Source organism: Crocodylus porosus, unplaced genomic scaffold, assembly GCF_001723895.1.
Source record: "Crocodylus porosus isolate Cpor-Errol unplaced genomic scaffold, CroPor_comp1, whole genome shotgun sequence".
Lineage (NCBI taxonomy): Eukaryota > Metazoa > Chordata > Crocodylia > Crocodylidae > Crocodylus > Crocodylus porosus.
The window spans coordinates 232,616,040-232,637,709 of record NW_017728886.1 but is presented as its reverse complement, the minus strand read 5'-3'; the positions used below and the strand labels follow the sequence as shown (position 1 = coordinate 232,637,709).

At 44.7% G+C, this 21,670-nt stretch overlaps 1 protein-coding gene across 9 annotated transcripts in view; it reads right to left on the bottom strand.

Moving 5' to 3' along the window:
* Window positions 1–21,670, bottom strand: part of MATN2 (matrilin 2) — an 87,106-nt gene that overhangs the window by 16,730 nt on the left and 48,706 nt on the right. For 4 of the 9 annotated variants that reach the window (XM_019550961.1, XM_019550970.1, XM_019550978.1 and 1 more), the window contains exons 6-16: window positions 16,405–16,527; window positions 14,866–14,988; window positions 11,073–11,195; window positions 3,669–3,791; window positions 2,184–2,306; window positions 1,913–2,035; window positions 1,691–1,813; window positions 1,411–1,533; window positions 365–487; window positions 145–267; window positions 2–47 (exon numbers count right to left, since the gene is read on the bottom strand). In XM_019550961.1, the coding sequence (XP_019406506.1) occupies window positions 2–47; window positions 145–267; window positions 365–487; window positions 1,411–1,533; window positions 1,691–1,813; window positions 1,913–2,035; window positions 2,184–2,306; window positions 3,669–3,791; window positions 11,073–11,195; window positions 14,866–14,988; window positions 16,405–16,527 (1,276 nt within the window). The remainder of the gene's footprint in view (window position 1; window positions 48–144; window positions 268–364; window positions 488–1,410; window positions 1,534–1,690; window positions 1,814–1,912; window positions 2,036–2,183; window positions 2,307–3,668; window positions 3,792–11,072; window positions 11,196–14,865; window positions 14,989–16,404; window positions 16,528–21,670) is intronic. The other 5 variants (XM_019550985.1, XM_019550990.1, XM_019550997.1 and 2 more) reach the window with 3 other exon arrangements.

Genomic DNA, 21,670 nt, shown 5'->3' with positions numbered 1-21,670 from the left:
ACACACATGTTCACAGCCATGGTTGACTGAGTTGCAGAGGTCTTTATCTGAGAATTGTTAAGAGAATTTGATAGTTAAACTTTTTCTTGAGATGCCCAGATTACTAGAACAAGGATAACCCCCAACAAATGGCAAGCTACTCACTTCTACATGTTTTTCCATCCTGTCTCAGCACGAATCCCTCATGGCACTTGCAGATGTATGAGTTGTTACTGTTAACACACACATGTTCACAGCCATGGTTGATTGATTTGCAGAGGTCTTTATCTGAGAATTGTTAAGAGAATTTGATAGTTAAACTTTTTCTTGAGATGCCCAGATTACTAGAACAAGGATAATCCCCAATAAATGGCAAGTTACTCACTTCTACATGTTTTTCCATCCTGTCTCAGTATGAATCCCTCATGGCAGTGGCAAGTATACGAATCATCATTATCAACACAAACATGCTCACAGCCATGGTTGACTGATTTGCAGATGTCTTTACCTGGGAATGGTTTACATAATGTTTAATGCAGTTTCCTAATGGAATATTTTTATAAACTTACAGGGCTAATTATACAAGTAAAGGGAGACAGGAAGCAGAATATCTGGAAGTCAGTCTGTAGATTTTTGAGTGATGTTAGATGGTTATTTACGTGGGACATTAGTTTATCTCCTATAGGTAAAAAAGAGGGAAATGCATCATTTGGATTGCCTTCATTTAGAAAGCAAACTTCTTGGACTAGGACAGAATTTACACACAAACTGGCTTAAGTGATCAGAAACTAGTTTAAACCTGTAACAAAACAGAAGTTAAATGTACATAAACCAGTTTCAAAATGGCAGAAATTGGTTTATGATAAACCTGGTTGAATGTACTATCAGACAGACTTAATTCATTGAGGTCAAACCGGCTTATGTAACTTCTGTCCCTGGTTTAAATTAAATCACAGTCCCCCAGCATCCCACCATACCTTGTAGCTCTGGGCTGGGCTGGGATATCTGCTCCAGCAGAGCAGGGCTGGCTCCAACCCTGGCTCTCTAGCCAGAGCAGTGAGGGCTGGCTGATAAGGGGGTGGGGGTAGGAAGGACTAAATGACCTTCTGAGGTCCCTTCCAACCCTAATTTTCTATGATTCTGTGGAAGCTGACACGTTTAAAATAGGAGGCAAATTTATAACATGGAGAATTATTATCCATTGGGACAATTCACTAAGGGAAATTTGATTGATTTTTTATCATACGCAATTTTCAAATGAAGATTGGCTGTTTTTTTAAGGAAATGCCTGCTTGAGATAATTAATTCAGGAAAGGCCTATGGCCTGTATTAGGCAAGTTAAGAGTTCCCTTTTGCCCTTATTACTCTAAAAATAATCGTCCATTAAAGGGCTGTGAGATCCCAATCTACAGTGGAGCTCAAGCTACTTACTTCGACATGTTTTCCCATCTCCCTTCAGTTGGAATCCTTTATGGCACTGGCAAACGTATGAATCATCAGTATTAACACAAACATGTTCACAGCCATGGTTGACTGACTTGCAGATGTCCTTGTCTAGGGATAGTTTAGATGACATTTAATACAGTTGACTAGCTAAAACACTCTTTATAGAAATACAGATTACAGTGATAAGAATAATTATTGTAGACTGAAAGGGCTGTGAAGTTACTTCTTTTCCTGCTGAAGACCCAGCAAATATATGGCTACTTACTTCTACAGGTTTTTCCATTTTCCCTCAGTATGAATCCATCATAGCACTGGCAAGTATAGGAATTGTCACCACTAACACAAACGTGTTCACAGCCATGGTCAACTGAATTGCAAACATCTCTATCTGAAAATAATTGAGGCGTTTGCTAGTTAAAACACTTCTACAAATGCATACATTACAAAGTTCATATTCTATTAAAGATCAGGCTGCTTAGATACTTACTTCTGCAAGTTCTCCCATCTTCTCTTAGTGCAAATCCATCATGGCACTTGCAGATGTATGAATTATCAGCATTAACACACACATGTTCACAGCCATGATTCACTGATTTACAAATGTCTTTTCCTGGGAATAGTTTAGATATTTAATACTGCTTCCTAATTAAAATAGAGGTATAAATGCAAATCCCATAAAGTAAAAAAAGCAATGAAATTCTTCCGCTGCTTTTTTTTGTCTGCCTCACTTACAAATATAAGACAAAACAGTTACTTACTTTTGCATGTTTTCCCATCCTCTGTCAGGGTGAATCCCTCACGGCATTTGCAGACATATGAATTACCAATATTAACACAAGTATGCTCACAACCATGGCTGACCGACTTGCAAACATTTGTACCTGGTAATAATTTAGATGGTTAGGAAAATTTGCTAGTTAAAATGTCTAATAAACACGGTCATAGTTTTCCAATAAAAGAGTGCATAGTTTAGTATGTCCTTGAATTAGTGGAATCCCTCAAGCAATGTGTTCCCAGCCATCACTGACTTTTTCATCCTTCATAACAGACACCTTTTTATTCACAACCATTTTATTAAGGGGGAAAAATGTAAAATTCTAGGCTAGGTAAAGATGTTATACCTATTTTGCTTTAACCATGCAGAAAAGCACTCTGAAGCTGTAACTGAACAGACGTCCGTGTCTCTCAGAGTGTTTTGAAAACGGTGGATTATCCTCTAAGTTAACCCTTGATGGATGAGTTTTAGACTAAAACTTGTGTTGTTAGAGTGCTTTATTAAATGTCTGTGCCAGATCCCATAAAGGGTTAACCTAGAACACGATCGCTGTCACCCCAGGCAGTGCTGTGCAAGGCTGCACTCTGGCCTTAGGCAGGCAGTGGTGCACTGTGTGGCTGGGGCCGTTGCATGGCCAGGGCTTCTGCAGGGAGAGAGACCCCAGACCTCACCCCCTTGGCTGGGCAGTCCTCCCAGTCAGCCCAGGGGGTCTGTGGAGGAAAGGGCTCTGGGCTCTGTGTCTCTGCAGCAGCCCCAGCCCTATGGTGCACTGCTGCCTGGCCAGGGAGGCTGTAGGAAAAGGGGCCTGGGGTCTGTGTCCCTGCAGCAGCACTGGCCCCAGACCCCTTTTCCTGCAGCTCTGGCCACTGCCTGGCTGGCGGGGGGTGCTGTGGAGGAAGGGGTTTGGAATCTGTCCCCCACACAGCTACTGCTGACAGTCATCAGCTGGCAGGGGAGCTGGAGGGGTGCTGGGCTAGGGAAAGTGGCCACTCTAGCAGCCTCCTGGGAGGTAAATGTTCACTTTGCTCATGCTCCAACTCAGGGGTTGTCAACTGGGGGTACACATACCCACAGGGGTAACTTGGGAAGGCCAAGGGGTACATGCGGGTAGGTGGGGACAGAGTGCTACCACCCACCACCCCACACCACTTTGCCTAAATTATTCAAACCCTTTTTATCATTCTCCATTACGTATTTTGGGCAAATAAATGAAACATCATTAATAATACTGAAAGCTCCTTGGTTGCTATGTAAGGAGATGAGCCTTGGAAACAGTTCAACTTTTTAACCTGATTTCAGAAAAAGAAATTGCTTGCCTGTTGCAAAAAAGCAACTCTGTACTAAAGAAATTTTGCATCACTAATAGTCCAATTTCAGAGCTACTGATTTATGCTGCATATATGATGATACTATACAGAAATCATATAACAAGCAATATAGCATCAGGCTTATTGGTCTGATAACTTACGTTTACAAGTTTTCCCATCATTTCGTAATCTGTATCCCTCAAAACACTGACAAGTATAGGATTTTTCACCATTCACACAGATATGTTCACAACCATGGTCACTCAATGCACAGTAGTCCACTCCTTCATGATCATGATTGAAATTGTAGAAAAAAGGAAGAAGTTAAAGGTTTATGCATTAGTAACTACTCATTTCTAACACTGTTGCAGGTCATATGAAAAAACACATACCTTGCATGGCTTGAACAATAATTAATTTCTCCATCCTAAAATATACCTTTAAGATATTGCAAACAAAGTCTTTAGGTATGATTTGCTGTGGTTCCATAAACAATATTGAGGAAATTGAGGAATTACTACAGGCCACCAAACCAAGGGGAGGAGCTGGAGCTGGAGTTCTCTCAAGAACTGACAGAGGCTGTGCATGCAAGGGACTTTGTTGTCATGGGTGACTTCAATTACCCGGACATAGATTGGGAGGAACACTTGGCTAAGTCAGATCATTCACACAGTTCCCTGACTGTGATCAAGGAGCTCTTCCTGGCCCAGGAAGTGCAAGGGCCAACCAGAGGTAACGCTCTCCTAAACTTGGTCTTGGTCAAGGGAGATCTAGTGTGTGGCTTGAACATTCAGGGTAGCCTGGGAGACAGCGACCATGAAATTATCAGATTCACTGTCTGCCACAAGGTCAACAAATCAGCCATCAGAATTGAAGTCCTGGACTTCAAAAATGCTGACTTCGACAGGTTCAGAGCATTAGTAGGGGAGGTAATGCAGGAACAGGAAGGCAAGGCAAATGGGGAGCATGAAGAGTGGTCAATGCTCAAGGATACGATCCTCAAAGCACAAAAGAAAACTGTTTCTGGAAAGAGGAAAGTCAGCAGAAGGGCTGGCAAGCCCTCCTGGCTAAATAGGGGCACTGCAGTCCTCTTAAAAAATAAAAAGATGTACACACAGTGGAAGCTAGGGATGGTCCTCAAAGAGGACTATACAACAGTGGCCAGCACTTGTAGGGAAATAATCATGAAAGCCAAGGCGGTGACAAAGTTTAGGTTAGCTACAGTAGTCAAAGACAATACGAAGTCCTTCTTTAGGTATGTAGGCAGTAGAAGGAAAACAAATGGAAGTGTGAGACCCATGCTTAACACCTCGGGACAGCTTGTAACCGGCATTCAGAAAAAAAATAACTCCTGAATATTCACTTCACTTCAGTATTTCACCAGACCAAGGGGAAAGTCAAGCGAGATAAGGCTCACAGGGGACATGCCAGGACTGACAGCCTCCCCATTGTGGATGCTGAGTGGGTGCAATACCAATTAGAAAAGCTAGACATTTATAATTCAGCAGGACTGGATGGACTCCCTCTGAGAGTGCTGAAGGAGCTGGTTAAGGTCATCGCGGAACCCCTGGCAAAGCTCCTTCAGAATTCGTGGTGCACAGGCGAGATCTCTAAGGATTGGAAGAGGGCAACATAGTGCCCATCTTCAAGAAAAGGGAAGGAGGAGGACCTGGGCAATTATAGGCCAATCCACCTAACCTCCATCCCAGGGAAAATCCTGGAAAAGCTCATTGAAGAATTTTTGTGTGATCTGCTTGTGGAAGGTAAGATTCTAAACGACAGCCAGCATGGCTTTGTTGCGGATAGGTCTTGCCTTACCAATCTCATCTTCTTTTATGACCAGGTCTCTTGCCACCTGAACACAGGAGACATGGTCGACGTTATATACCTAGACTTCCAAAAGGCTTTTGATCCAGTTTCCCACGATATTCTTATGGGAAAACTGGACGATTGTGGGTTCAGCTGCTTGACGGTTCAGTGGATGGGAAACTGGCTACAGGGTAGGACCCAGAGGGTTCTCATGAGTGGATCTGTGTCATCCTGGTGCAAAGTGGCTAGTGGTGTCCCTCAGGGGTCCATGCTTGTACCGGTGCTTTTCAACATCTTTATCAATGATTTGGATGGGGGAGTGAAAAGCTCGCTGGCCAAGTTTGAGGATGACACCAAGTTAAGGAGCAGTGCGGACATGTCAGAAGATAGGTTGCTGATACAGGCAGACCTGTACTCAGCACTGGTGAGACTGCAGTTGGAGTACTGCACCCAGTTCTGGGCACTGCACTTCAATAAGGACATGGAAAAACTTGAAAAGGTCCAAAAAAGAGCCACCAGTATGATCAGGGACTTGCAAGGCAAACCATACGAGGAAAGGTTCAGGGACCATGGCCTCTTTAGCCTAAAGAAGAGAAGGTTGAGAGGGGAATTGGTAGTGGCTTACTGCTATATCAGAGGAGTGCATCAGGAGCTCAGTGAATAACTGTTCACTAGGGCATCCCCGGGGAAGACCAGGACCAATGGATATAAACTCCTGGAAGGCTGCTTCAGGCTTAATACCAGGAAAAACTCCTTCAGAGTCAGGGTGTCCAGAGTGTGAAATAAACTCCCTCCAGAGGTGGTGGATTCACCTACCCTGGAGGTTTCCAAGAGGAGACTAGACAGTCACCTCACCAGGTTCACCTAACCCCAGTTGTCTTCCTGCCTAGGGCAGGGGAGCTGGACCCGATGATCTGCAAGGTCCCTTCCAACCCCAAACAATCTATGAAATCTATGAAAAATACCTGTCTACTAAGAAAATAGCTTGCAAACCAGAGTGCAGTCATTTCAGTGCTTGTTCAAAAAACATAAAAACTACTTTACTATGATTTCATGCACTATCCAGGAACAAAGCTCATAATCATTCATCTTTTACTGATGTTGGTGCACATTTATTTGATGTTAAAGCATATACATGGTGAATCCCAGAACTAACTGTTTGCCTGGTCCTGTAACTATAGAAGCCAGTGGAAAGGCTCTTGTTGATTTCAGTGGACTTTGGGTCAGCCCCTGTTTACTTTCAGCTAGAACAATAACTGATAAAGGTGGCTTTAATTCAGTTACACTTGGCCACTTGACTTCATAAGGATTTTATTTTCTTTAATGACAGAGAATTATGCCTTGAGAGTTCCATATGCAGTGCTCAACTCAGCTCTGTTTTATGTCATTGCATGCAGGGTCCTGCTTGCGTACTGTAATTAGATGTCAGAGCAGAAACCAGTTTATCATAAAGATGATACAGTTGTCTTAGGATACTCCTGCCTGTGTGTATGGCACCAGTTGCTGGACTCTCAGATGTTTTTACACTAGAAGTAGAGTATGCAAAGTGGTAAGTCCTCTGTTCAACTGCTCATTTATGCTATCGAAAAGTGACAAAAACCTTTTATGACAATCTAAGAGAATTGTCTATGATGAGATTTTAACAACTCAGCTGAAGCTCAGAAGCGGCACAAATTCTGTTCCCAACATGATGTGCAGAGTGAATAAGCTGGCAAGAGGAGGAAATATTAAGGGAGGACCTAAATCAGTGTCAAAAGGATCCAGAAATCACTGTACAGCTTCAAAGTTCCTGATGGGCATCCAACTACTGACTGGAGAAAAATAAGTCAGATTAAAAAAATATCTTTTCTACTACCAAGGAAACAGGACTTTCCATTGGCAAGTTGATAAGCTTTTAAAATCAGAACACGGCTGTTTCTCTGTAACAACTGGCCCAGTTAGAAACACTGGGCTGCATCATCCTTCTATTCCTCTTCCACCTAAGAGACATAAGTTTTGTTGTGCAAAATTATTTGACCCTCATCTTGAGACCTGCAAGGATGGATAGAGTTTTATGGACAGTAGGGAGGCAGGAGAGGGTGAAGATAAAGCTGTTTTCTGCTTTTCTTGAATTTCTCCTGGATCCTCTCTGTGACTGTAACTCCGCAGAGGTAGTCTGATTCCTGCTGAAACTATGCCCAAAGGAAAGGAAAGCAGTAAATTTAGAGGCTTGAGAGGTAATGTGGCTTTCAAAGTCTGCAAAATCTGCCAGAACTCTCTCACCAGAAAGGACAGTTCCAGGAAAAGTCAACAAGATGACATTCATTCAGCTTTCTTTCCTTCTTGGCCCCTTCTGCATATTTTTTTCCAATGGCAGTTTGGCTCACAAATGCAATTACACTGCGATGATTCTTAATGCTCATTAGTTGCATAAAGAAATGAAAAAGTTGCTAAACCAAGTCTAATTTCTGATGCACTGGGGCTCCTATGCTAAATGGATTAGTGACTCTGTCCTGAGGACATGTTTCTCTTGGGTAAGCAGTAAAGCAACAGAACACTTACATACACACGTGGTTTTAAGGACAGGAGCCCACTGTTCTATATAAGTGTCCACATGAGCAAGAAGGATAGAAGCTGATGAAAGTAAAGGGTGAAATATTCCAGTGGCTGCTTAGCTATAATAATCTGTTCACCCATCAAAAACCTCAACTCTAACAGTAGAGAGAACAGCATAGGCCCAGAATCCTCTTCACCCCTACCAGCAGGAGAGAGAACGGAATTAGACACATGACTGTCTGGGTAACTGAGGCTAGAGCCATCTCCTCTCAAAGGGATTGTGGAACTGCAGCCTGAAAACAGTCTCTAAGGCCATTTATAGATGTCACATTTTCTAGGTTTAATCTGGACTACAGTTGTCACTATATGCTCGTTGATGTCTGTAGTCTGAACTAAAAGTGGATCCAGTCTGAATGAACTAATTAGGTAATCCTTTTTAGGAACTCAGCAAATAAGCACTGCAAATATCAATCCTCACAAGGGAAAAAAACCCCCCTCAAGTGGGTTTTTGCAACACAACAGAGCCTACTTTCAGGTAGAAAGTAACACCTTTACAAAGTCAAATGAGCTGAAAACCTCACTGGTGACTACTTTTCAGTATCCTGATTAAGCTCCCAACCCTGCCCAAGCGCATGGGCTACTGGTCTGTGAAGGGAACAAACTCTCTTGTCCCCACCCACTGCCAGAACACATTGGCTGAGATAGTCATCAACACTCAGGTCAATTGCACTCAGTAAGATTTCTGGAACAGCACTTTAGATAACAGTAGGCATGTCTACATGTGCATATGCTGCTGGATGGGTTTACTCTGGAGTAAACCCACCCTGGGCCTACATGTGTGCCCATTTGGGAGCAGATTTGCTGCTCCTGGCAGCAGTCTGCTCTAACTTCCTCTGGCCCTGCACTGGCCCCCTGCAGCAGCCAGGGAGGGCTTTGGGAGGGAATCCCCACCCAGCTAGGGGCTCATTGATAACTTCCCTACCAGCAGATTGGGACAGGGGGCTGGAACCTGTCCCTCCCTTACAGCTCTTTCCAAGCCCCCTGCCTCTGATTGCCTGATTGGGCTGTGAAAAATCTGTAGGGCTGGGACCTGCCCCTGAGTGGGACAGTTCCTGGCCAGCCCTGGGCTGTCCAGGGAAGTCTGCACATTTAACTCAAAATTGGATGGGGACTGCCTGAAATGGGACAGTCCACAGCCACCTCCAGGCTGCATGTGCAGACTTCCCTGTGCAGCCCAGAGCTGGCCAGGAGCTGTCCCAGTCAGGGGCAGGTCCCAGCCACCTCCAGGTTGGGTGGGGAACCCTCCCCTTGCAAAGAACTCCCTGCTCCAGCTCTGCAATTATGGAATGGGGGCTGAGACATTGCTCACTGCCCCCGTTGTGTGATCATGGATTGGGGTCTGGGAGCTCCATGCTGCTGGAGCAGGGGGACATTGTCCCCACCCAGGCTCCAGTGGTGGAGTCCACTCTGGCAGCTGGCAGCTCCTGGAGGCAGGGAGCAAACTCTTGACCCCTGCCACCTGGCTGACTAGGAGCAAATTTCCTCCCAGTCAGCCATCTCCATGTACCTTACTGCACAGTAATACGCAACAGTTAATTTGCTACTTGCACTTGGAGGTAGCAAATTAACTGCTGAGTAGAGTAAATTACTGTGCATAAGGATCTCCACGTGTAGATGCAGATGCTTACTATGGGTGTGCGAAATGGGCTGAATTCGATCCAGATTCGGATTTGGCCCAAATCAGGGACAGTGATTCTGTTTGTTGATTTGAATCACTGTCCCTGATTTGATTCTTCTGAATCCAAATCTGAAGATATGATGCTGTGCCCCTCCCTGGGCTTAGTGACTGGTGCCTCCTGGGTATGGGGGAGGCATCTGAGGTTACTCCGTGGGCAATCGCCGAGCTGGAGAGGTGCGGGGGGGGGGGACCTGTGCACTCCCCGGTGAACCTGGAAGTGGATCAGATGTACTTCCAGTCCACTTCCGGGTTTGCTGCTGAGTATGCAGGCCCCACCCCCGTGCTCTTGTGGGATGCTCCATCCACCCCACCATCCTTGAATGCAAGGAGCATATGAGGTGTGAGAACTGAAAATAAATTTTCCTGTGAAGTATGTATTTGATCCCTCAGAACACACTGGCAAACTTGACTACAAATATTTTAGGGGGAATCTAGTCTTTTCTGGAAGGTTTTTGTATATATTTAATAGAGGTTGATGGCACCTATTCTTTGGAAGGCTCAGTACATTTTCTGGATTTTGGTAAAGATGGCTAATATACCCTGTTTTATGTATGGCGAGAAAGGAAGATCTGATGCCTTACAAATGAGCAGGTGGTATCTTTTGTACTTTTTTAATGAAGACAGAAGATACTTAGTAGGAACTTTCATGTTTTTTATAGTCATTTATAATAGTATTTAGGTTCATTTGAAAATTCCAGCCAAAGGAAGTTAGGTATTCAGAGCTCATTGGTTTATGCATCTAAGTCCCCTAAACTGTTTTTATATCGGCTAAATTTTTGCTTTTTATTCCGTCTTCATGTACTATTCATGAGCATTCAAAATTTATGCCCATACCCAAATCAGTATTAATGAATTTTAAAAACACAAGAGGCAAGCACAAATTGAAGATTCATCCCTCTTCTTTTAAAAAGAAATACACTTTACCTAACAGGAGAGGAACAATATTTGGATTTTAGCCAGGTCAAATTAACAGTCTCAGCTGCTTAGCTGAAAGCACAATTTGATGTGGAATAAGTTATTAATTTTCACTTTTTTAAAAAATTACTAGTAGCAGTCATTATAAGATGAGAAGCAAACACATTGTCATAGAGCAGATGGTGGCCCATGGACAAAGGAAAGTGAAAAATGAAAGGGTCAATTTTCATCCCACCAAAAAGTTAGTATTTAAGTTTTAAGGAGCATTTGTATGGATATCAAAACATTTTGAGTTGTTTTAATTAAAGATAAATGTTGTGAAAAGTATAGTAAATGTAATGCTTCAGAGTTTAAATCAGCCTGAATGAGTATTGATCAGGATGAGATCTAATGTGAAAGCAGATTAGTCCACACTACTTCTGTGGAGTTTTACATCTTCTTTGGCCACCACGAAAGACTGAACATTGGCTAGATAGATCTCAGGAGAGAACCAGTCTGACAATTTCTGTGTTCTTAGCACTTTCCCCTGCTTTAATTTTGAATAAAAAATGATTATCAAGTGACTTACGTGTGCAGGTTTTTAGGTCTTCATTAATGATAAATCCCTCAGAACACTGACAGAGGTAGGAGTCATCCGTGTTCAGGCACAGCTGCTCACAGCCATGGTCATTCTCAGCACAGTGGTCCACTCCTATTGATTTATGTTAGAAGTTGAAGAAAACAAATTGAAGGTTTAAACACCAAACTCAGGACAGTGAACTTAGTGCTGGAGTTTTGGTAAAATGATTATCAAGAAAAAAAATCAATGACACTGTATTTGCATCATTATCCCACCTGAGAAATCTGAGTTAATTTGTTCCTCAATTATAAAGTGGCTTAAAATGATATGCCTCACTTAACAAGGAGGTTTAATAACCCCCATTTTACAGACTACAAATGTGAGTCACAGAATGGTTTTATCTGGCCCGTAATCATACCAGGCATCTGTGTCTAATACAGCTGGGAAGAGAGAACTCGGAAAGCCTGTCCAGCTCTGCAAGGCCATTTTCTCTTCTCTTCCTTCAGAAGAAAGAATCTCTCCTTTGCTGACCATGTTTTTCTCAGAAAAAAAATGTAAGCATGAATTAAAAATTTCAAGTGGCTACATATAACAATTAGAGGATTATGAATAAATTCTGTTAAAAATATTCTGCAGATAGGTACTATTAGTTAAAGATTAAATGCAGGACAATTAAAAACTAGCAGTGTAGGTAACATCCTTAACATAACCAGTTTGCTTTTTATGAGTCCAATGAAAGGTATGATAAAACCAAAAGCATGTGTAGGGACAGAAATGAACCTAGGTTTAAAGTCTAAACTAACTAACAAGGGGCAATTAAAAGGAACAGCCAATAGCTCATGCAGCAAGCATTTGTGAATGTACAATGTACAGGAGCTGATCAAAGTAAGTTGGGGTGGGGGGAGAAGGGTAGGCAGGATTGGGGGGGTAGGTTCACTGGGCGGTTATTTGTCTCAGGGTGGGAGGAGCTGAGGGTCTAAAAATAGCCCCCAGAGGACCCACTTGCTTTCCTGATCCCAGCAAACCCTCCTGGATACCAACAATCCCTCCAGGCCCCCTGTGGACCCTGCTTGCCCCCCAAACCTGACAAACCCTTCTAGTCCCCACCAACCCCCCATGGATTGTGCTGGTCTCCCCAATCTCTCCAAGCCCCCATGTAGACCCTTTTGCTCCCCCAATCCCACCAGACCCTCCCGGTCCCACCTACCCTCCCTATTGACCTGCTTGACCTCCCCCAGTCCTCCCAATCCCTCCCCCTGCACAGGCCATGCCTGCCCCCCCAATCTCCTATGTGGACCTGCTTGCCCCTCTGATCCCCCCAATCCCTCCCATGAACTCTGCTAGGCCCCCTGAAAGCCTCAATCCCCCCACAGACCCAACCAGTCCTCCTGTTCCCCCCAATCCTTCCTGTGAACTCTGCTAGGCCCCCTGATCCTTCCCACAGACCCTGCCTGCCCCCCTAACCTTCTTGTAGACCCTGTTAACCCACCTGATCCCCCCATGGACCCCACTTGCCCCCCGCAATCTCCCAAAGACTCCACTGCCCCCCATCCTGATTTACTTTAGATCAGGCAGTCAGTCATAACTTTCCACTAACTCCCCCAAATGTCTGTACATACCCCAAATCATTTACAGATGCAAGGTCAGCTAGATTATCATACTTCTATTGATAGCTCTGTTAAGACTAGGAAAGCCTTTCTGTAGGGAGACTTTTTAAAGATATATATATATTTTATATAAAGCATAACAAGCTTGCCAGAACTGGTCCAGCCTTAACATCATACATAGTTATAAATATTGTTGACTTGAACAAATGAGGCTGAGACTGAAGTTTTTATGAGTTATAGTAAGCTCCAGATGGCACAGTTTCCTTTTTTCCATGGGTTTACATCATCATAAATAGAGTTGTGTTCTGGAGCAGTTATATAAGAGGAATGTGAAAAAAACTAAATCACACAAACTGCCATCCTGTTTGTCTAATTAAATCCTCTGCATTCCAATCTCTTTTACAGAAGAGATGCCCAATGTAACATATATAATTATTCTCATTTTTAATATTTAAATACTCTATTTTCTAATGCTATACCTTTTTATATGTTATTTTAGGTAGCAGTGAAATAAAAAATAAATGCTATTTATCATACTTGTGAAACTAAATAGATACTTAGGTCAATGCCATGTTTTAAGAGCTTGATCTGTAAAAATAAAAACTTTAATGAAAAAAGAAAAGGCCCAGATTTTCAAAAGTGACTATTGATGAAAGAACCTGGATTTGTGGGAGCCTGCAATAACCTATTTTGTAAAGTATTGAACTCTTATCTGAAAAAATCAAAACAGGTTAATTTATTTATAATACAATATATACATTTTTTGTATGGTGCAGAATCCATCTAAAATGGAAGGGTGTTTGTGTTGGAAGCTTGCAAAGAACTTTTTTCAACTATTTAGTTGGTCTAATAAAAGATATCACATCTACCCAAAGAACCTTGCCTGCCTACATCCTTAGACCAACACGGCTACAACCAAGAACCTTGCAGAGTCCACCAATACTTTCTTTTGAGTATACCATTTTATCATTTCTTTTGAATATACCATATTTAAAATGACATGCCTCTCAAAAAGACATACACCTTGGTTTTGCAAGGCAGAGGCTGTGTCTACTTGAGACACTGAATACGTAGTTGTTACTGTGCAGTCAATCTTTTATTACTTGCATACACAAGTACTAAAAGACTGAGTATTAACCAGAGTTACTGAGCAGTAGCATCATGTCATGCTTCGTGCCATGTGATGCTACCGTGCAGTAGTAATGAGCTACTGCACAGTCAGCATCTCATGTAGATGCAGCCAAAATGTAGAAAAATATTTTTCCAGTCATGGCTGACAGTGTAACATGGAATGAGTTCTTCCAGAAACTACATTTCCAGAAGGGGCAATAGCAAGTTTGTTATTTTTTTTTACTGAAAATAACAAAGTTTCCATACCACAAGCTTCATCAAAGTACTACAGACTACATGTAGTAGCCCACTTGCCCACTGCTCCTTTAAGGCTGAAACTATAGTACTCAGCCCACAGCTATGGCTCTGAGAAGGTTAATATGGACTCCATTCCTTCTCCTTGCTGGGGCCAGTGACAAGTGGCAGCCATTTTGGAGGGCTGATTTTGGGGGGAAGGGTGTGTGTAGTATGCCAGTAATTATGGTAAAAGAAAAAATTACTTTCTGATCTGGTTCATCAGAAAAATGTAATTCTGTATTTTTAAGTATCACTTTAACTTTGCAAAATGCTTCTGGGGAAAAATGTATCCGTTGATAACTAAGGAACCAAATCAACAGCCTTGGCAAGATTTTTGGAATAACATTGATCCCTTGTTTTATGATTACTATAAACATGAAACGTATTTTTAATGGAAAGTCTCCCTCAAAGAAAACAAACCAGCCTTTGAGAAGGGAAAAAGTCTCTGTGAACAAATGTTATTATTTGGTGTACTGCTGTCTGAATGTCAGCTTATAATAGTTATGCATTTTTAACATTAAACATTTCCATTATATCAGACATGATGGTTGATTAAATCATTCCTGCTATTAGGATTTTATAAGTTAATACATTAGTTCTCCATTGGGTGGACATATGTAGGCATCTAACCAGCATTACTTCACTACAACTGGCTCTTTTCAGTTACAGTTACAGTTATTTATATAGCACAAAGAAATCTCAAAAAGGCCTCTGGAGAGTACTCTTATTCTTTTAAAAATTCAGCCCACTGCAGTAACTAACTGCAGCAGTCTGTGAGAAACACTCACTTCTGCACGTTTTGCCATCATGGTTTAGGGTGTATCCAGGATGACATCTACACACAAATGAGTCTTCAGTGTTAACACATTCATGTTCACAGCTGTGTGTATCCAGAGCACAGAAGTCTACTCCTATGGAGACAAAGGTTAAAGGACACAAACTAAGCTTATTGGTTTCTGAAACAAAATGGCTTAGAAAAGCCCATGCTGCTCAAAAGGCACTAGATCCAGTAGCGCAGGGCTGTATCCAGCCTGCAGGGGTTAATGTATGACCTGTGGGCCTCCACTACCCCAGCACTCTTGATGCTGTGGCAGCCAGGTCTTTGGGGTAGGGCAGCACAGCATGAAGAGCCTATTGGACTTGCTGCCTGTGTGGCAGCAGTGGCAGGAGGCTTGCAAGGGTTGGGGGAAGGGCAAAAACTTTTGGAATCAGAGCCTGACCCATAAGCTCCTGGTCTGATCCAAAGTCTATGGAAAGGCTCCCACTGATTTTAAGGAAATTTGGATTATGCTTTTTGTTCTCACTTGTTTTCCTCACACTAGGTATTATGCTCGGAAATGTTTTCAGTATTCAGTCCTTTGCTCCTTCCCTGCTCAAGGCATTCTAAACCTAAAAGTACCAAATATATTCACAATGCTATTTAAAAATTAATTAACAGTGGTAATGTAGACTACTATTCAAAATGACACAGGTATATTAAATGACAGTATGACACAGGTATATTTCCTTAGTGCAGAAAACACAAACCAAAACAGAAATTTTTAGGATGACAAAAAAAAAAAATCATATTTGAAAAGAGTTTATTTTCTTAGCTTTACCAACGTGAACTTTCAATTACTGAAACAATGCTGCTGTATCTTCACTAGGTTCATGCATCTAGCAAAACTAATTCCTTGTGTGATTGCAAGTTTTGCTCAAGTCTTAAGAATGTCACAAGATGCCTCTGTTTTGGAGGCCCCAGGCTGGAGGAACTGCTCTATGCAGGAGCCCTGAGGAAAGCAGCGTATACACATGCCCTGGTTAAGAAGCTTGATACAGCTGAGGCTAATTTCTAAGTGTTTAAGAAAGTGGTATGGTGATTTAGGGGACATGTTTAAGAACACTTAAGGAACACTAAAGCTACTTTTAAGAACCTAAATAATATTGCCATTCCCAGAACTAGTCAAAGGCATCTATCTCTCCTTGGCTAAACTAAAATAACAAAGAAAATATGAAGCATCTGCAGAAATCCATTTGTGTTATGACAAACTAAAAACTTAGGAACATTTAAAGAAGTAATGAGTATCAATATCCTTCATTACTCTTCATATTTACTTTGAACTTTCCAGGGGAAAAAAAAAATCTAATGGCCTGTGAAATATCAGACAGAGCAGTATAATTATGGCAAAGTTGTGGGGAAGGAGGCTGGGGAGAGATAAGTTAAAAATCAGGCATAAAGGGAAAAGTGTTTCAGTCTTTACAATGGAAGAGACTATGATTTTTCCAAAAAGCCTTCTACTTGTGTGCAAAGTTAAAGCAGATGCCCTGATGTGCTTAGGTCAACTTACTTTTGCAAGTTCGCTTATCTGGATTAAGAGTAAATCCTTGTCGGCATTGACAAAAATAAGAATCATCTAAATTAACACACTCCTGTTGACAGCCATGGTTTTCTGAAGCACAGTAATCCGGTCCTGAAAATAAAACAGAAATGGGATAAAGAAACCCAATGACCTCACTTCATTTCAATTAGTATTTCTTTTTCTGGACACTGTCCTGACTTCTTGCCATACTGTTTTAAGTATTTAAAACAAACTGTTCAGCTTTCACACAGACTACAATACATGAGAAATATTTTTAATGAACCCTGGGAAGATAATTTTTCAAAGGGCTATACAGAAGTTAGTGTTATCAGTATTTCTGTGAATTTTGCAGCCAAATACTGTAGGTCACACTGAAAACATTGATCTGTTTTTAAACAAAACTCATAATTATGTTATTTTACTGCACGCAAGTTAGATATGCATTATGCTAAGTGAATCAGTTTACATCAAGTATACTTGTGAATGGCATTCATCATATAGGGGCATTATTTCACCAGCAGCACCAGTGTTTGAATGACTTTGGGTTGTTTGTTATGTGATTTTTGAGATGCAAAACTCTATGTGAGACGAAAAGATTGCCAAGAATGCTTGGGGCACCTGTACACACTACAGGGTTTTAGTCCTTAGGATTGCATTCTATGCCCCCTACATTGAAATGATGAGTTTTTTATTGAAATAGTTTTATTTTTCTGTCACTGTATCTATGTTATTGACCTGGCAGCCACAGGTGCCCACTGAAATCAGAAGCAGTGAGGGCTCGATCCTTTTTTTTGTTTTTTTGGCAGAGCCTGCCTGCCTCTCCTGCCAGAGGGCCATTAATCTATGCCATTAATCTGTCAGCTTGCTTCCTGGCCACAGGAGAGGCTGGAAGGCTTTGCAGAAAAATGGATCAGGCCCCCCGCCATTTCTGCCTTCAGCAAACCCCTGCAGCCGACAGGACATCTGGAGCTGCTTGAGAATGGGTTGGCTTCATCCTGGGGCAGGAAGGGGTGCGGGGGAGTGCAGCAGCAGGAGGGTGGCCGGGTGAGCTGGTGGCTGGAGAAGGCAGTGGGGATGGTGCATAGGGTACTGGAAGCCCAGGTGGGATTGGGCAGCCCACCTGGTCTTCCACTGCACCGTGCACTGTCCCTGCAGCCTTCTCTGGCCGCCAGCAGACTCAGCTGCCCTCTTGCCACCTCCCTGCACTGCCCCAGAGGCAAGCCAGCCCATTCCCAGGTGGCCCCAGGCATCCTGCCCATCACAGGAATCTGCTGAAGGCTGAAGCGGTGAGAGGGGCCCAGTCCTTTAATTCTGGCAGAGCCTGCCCACCTCTCCCATTGCTGGGGGGCGAGCTGAGTAGTAGCTGCAATGTTCCAAGTTGCAACATTAAAAATTAAACTACATTGGGATATAGTTTAGTTTGCAAGGATGCAAAGTCATTTAAACCCCCCAAAACTCAAGTACGTGTAATGTGTGATGCCATTAAGCCACACAAAGGGAAATTTCTGTCACGAGTACATCATGACACCATCAAGTGTGCAAGAGCCCCTGGTGTCCACACCTAACCTTGAACCAGCTCACATTGAACCAGTTCAAAATAGTAGTTCATTCCTCAGAGACGTTTTGTTTTGGGCTGTCTGCTGGTTTAATCACACATCACTGAACTGGTAACATTATTTATGTTTTCAAGCTTTGTCTTCATAACCAGAGGGACTAAACACTTACCTTTGCAAAAGAAAATGAAAAATCTAAGGTAATCACTTGACTCTCTGGAACTGGCGTCCTAGTCACGGGGATATAGTGACTCTGCCTTAGCACCAATGGGAATTTCGGCCTGGTTTGTCATCGAGATGTGAGTTGAAGTCAAATTTGTAGCGAATAATTTCAAGAATTTTAAACTTATGGGCTAAACACAGAGAGTCAAAAAGCCCAAGGCAGAATCAATTCAATCTTTACAGGTTTATTGAAACTGCATAGGTTGAACTAATAACCGACTGAACTGACTTTCGTTTTCAGTTGGGAAAGGCAAGCAGAGGCCTGACCCGGGCCAGAAGACAAAGGGTACTAGAGCATACCTCCCAGCTTGCCCCCACAAGAGAAGGAGTTCCCCTTATAGTACTGGTCCTGCAAACCAGGCATCTGGCCACAGGGGAAGCCCCACTCCACAGGCTGGCCTGGGATCCTCCCACCCCGGTCTGCCCAGCTGCAGAAGTTGCGGGGGGGTGGGGAGAGGGGGGCAGGGAGGGGGAAAGAGAGGTGGGTGATGAGGGTAATTCCTCCCATGGGGCTTGACTGGCGTGAGTCACTGACACAGGGGAAAGGGGGAAAGGAGTCCCCCTGCCTGGGACTGGCCCCATAGCCTGGCATTTTCTCACATGGGGAGAGCCCCACACTGGGGATCCCCTGAGCCCTGGTCTGCCCAGCTGTGGGGGGAGGGGTTCCCCTTCTGTGGTTGGGCTGGTGTGAATCACTGACATGCAGGGGCGAGGGGGAATGAAGCCTCCCACCACAGTCTTAGCCCCCTGAGGTGGGGTCTTCCTAGCTGCAGGGGCTGGTCCCAGGGGGTTTTCCCCCTCCCTCCCTAGTTGGGCTGGCTCCATAGAAAGAAGGATCATGCCCTGCAACCCAACACAAGCCCCTTGGGCTGCCCTCTGTATCTTGCCAGTTGCCACTGCGCTCTGGTGGGATGTGTCAGGCAGCCTCAGGGGCTTGTGCTGGGTGGTGGGGCCTGATCCTGCCTTCTGTGGAGCGCTCCTGTCCTTGCCACTTGGTGCAAGACCCCTGGTCTGCCTGGCATGTCCCACTGGAGCCTGGCACCAGCAGCACCTGGCAAGATGCGCTGGGCAGCAGGGCTCGATCCTGCCTTCTGTGGAGTGCTCCGGGCTGCTCGGCACATCTTGCTGGCTGTTGCTAGTACCAGGCTCTGGTGGGATGTGCCAGGTTCCTGGGGGGCTTGCACCTGGCAGGGGCAGATTAAGGTGTATTGAGGCCCTGGGCAAACACAGAATTGGAGGCCCTTCCCCCCATGGGAGCTGGATGGGGAGGGGGGAGTGGGGGGAAGGGCCCCTTCCCCTTCTGGTGCTGACAGGACCCCACCAGACTGGGGGTGGGGGAGCACATGCCTGCCTCTTCTCCCTGCTCCCTGCCCCTCCCTCCTCCGCTACAGCTGGAGATGCGCACAGACATGGGCACTCACAGACAGGCACGTGCTCTACTCTCACTCACTCTCTGCAAATGGACACACAGACAGAAACACACTCCCCCTGCCGTGAACACAGATGCACACACACAGACACACAGATACATGCACCCACACACAGATGTGCACACACACCAACTCAAAGATGCACACACAGATGCGCACACACACCCCATCACACAGACGCACACACAGACAGATGCACACATGCAGACAGCAACACAAAGACAGACAGATGCACACACATGCACACCCAGACACACTTTCCCCTCACAGGACCTCCCCCTCCCCCCTCTCTCAATCATGCTGCGGCAGCACCCCCATCTCCCCACCCCCAGCTATGAGCTGCCCCTGGCTCCATCTAGCTCCCAGCCCCAGCCCCTATTAGACTTACCTGCAGGGATGTGCTGCCCAGCTGCGTCTCATGTGGCCCAGGACATGCACAGTGTTGAGCCACATTGGGCCACAAGTGCTGCACTGTGTCTCTGCAGGTGGGCAGATTGCTGGGAGGGCTAAGATGCATTTTGGGGTGGCGACAGCCCCCCAAGACACCTCCAGAGCCTCTGTCTGCCTACCCACAGAGGTGCAGCATGGCACTCCTGGCCTGGCCTGGGCCTGCTTCTCCTACCCCAGCTGCACTGCAGGGCGGCACTCCCAGCCTGGCCCAGCCCAGCCTGGTCTCATTGGTGGAGGGGTCCTGCTCCTGGCTCATAGGGAAGCAAATGCAAAAGCCATTGTTTTAAACTTGGCACCATTTTTGTCTCCCTGCTGTCCATTAATCCACTTATGGCACCTGGTGGTGGGGAAGGGAGCACTCCACATAGGGCAGGATCAGGACCCACTGCCTGGTGCAAACTCTCTGGGCTGCCTGGTGCCTCCCACTGGAGCTCAGCACCAGCGACAGCTGACAAGAGATGCTAGGCATCCCCAGAGGTTTGTGCCAGGTGATGGGACCCTCTTCACTGTGTGTCAGTGGCTCACGCTGGCCCAGACACAGGGGGAGGCCATGGGGGTAAAAACTACTCCCCACAGCTAGGCAGACCAGTGTTTGGGGCAGTCCTGGGCCTGCCAGGGGAAACTCCCCAGACACTAGGGTCCCCCCCACATGAGCAGATGCTAGGCTTGGGGTCCGGCCAGGAAGGGGGACTCCTATCCCCCTCCCGTCAGCTAGCATCTGACCTGAGACAAGGGGCAACCCTCACAGACCATGGCTTGGGACCAGGGCTGAGGGCTCTGTTCCCAACCTCCCCCACCCCTCTCCACTGGCCCACATGGCTGGTAGGCACAGGCTGGGGAGCAGAGTGTTGCTACTTCAGCTGTGACAGCTCTGGGGTGAGGATGGGGCTAGCCCCAGCTCAGCCGGAGCAGACAGCACAGCCAAAGCAAGCTTGCCTGCCCTGTGAGAAGGATAGTGGGAACCCCAATGCATCCTGGGGTGCTGGGGGACTGGGACATAGCTTGGGTTGCGATGAACTTTTCAAAAAAAGCTACTTCAAGCATTTCCCTTTGTGTTTTTTCTGCTGACTCAAACCCAAAGTGATTTAGAGCACTGGGGAATAATAATGTGCTCTTGCTCTGAATTGGTCTGATCTGGTCTTAGCACTTGCAACTTTAAAAACTACCTGACCCTCTTTCTTCATTCTTGGTCTCATCTGCAAGGCTCAGGCCAATTTGCACAGAGGTGGATAGATAAGTTTTGAAGTTATTTATGTTTGAATTCAGCAGCTGTAAGCTCATTCCAGTCCCTTCCACACCAAGTGCTGCCCTGACTTCAGCACATGCCTGACTCCTGATTTATCAATATCCTAGTGCCCCTCCCTGGTTTATGTAAATTGTAGACTTTTGAATGTTCTTCCCTAGTTTAAATTTATTTAATGCATTTGAAGCATTTTAAACTGGTCAAAATGAACTATAGGTTTTAATTGGTTTCCAATTATTTTAAGGATTCAAAGCTTGTATCAATGTATTCCCTATAACTGATATTTAGCTTGGTATTTATAAAGGACCCCCTCTCTCAATCATGCTGCGGCAGCACCCCCATCCCCCCACCCCCAG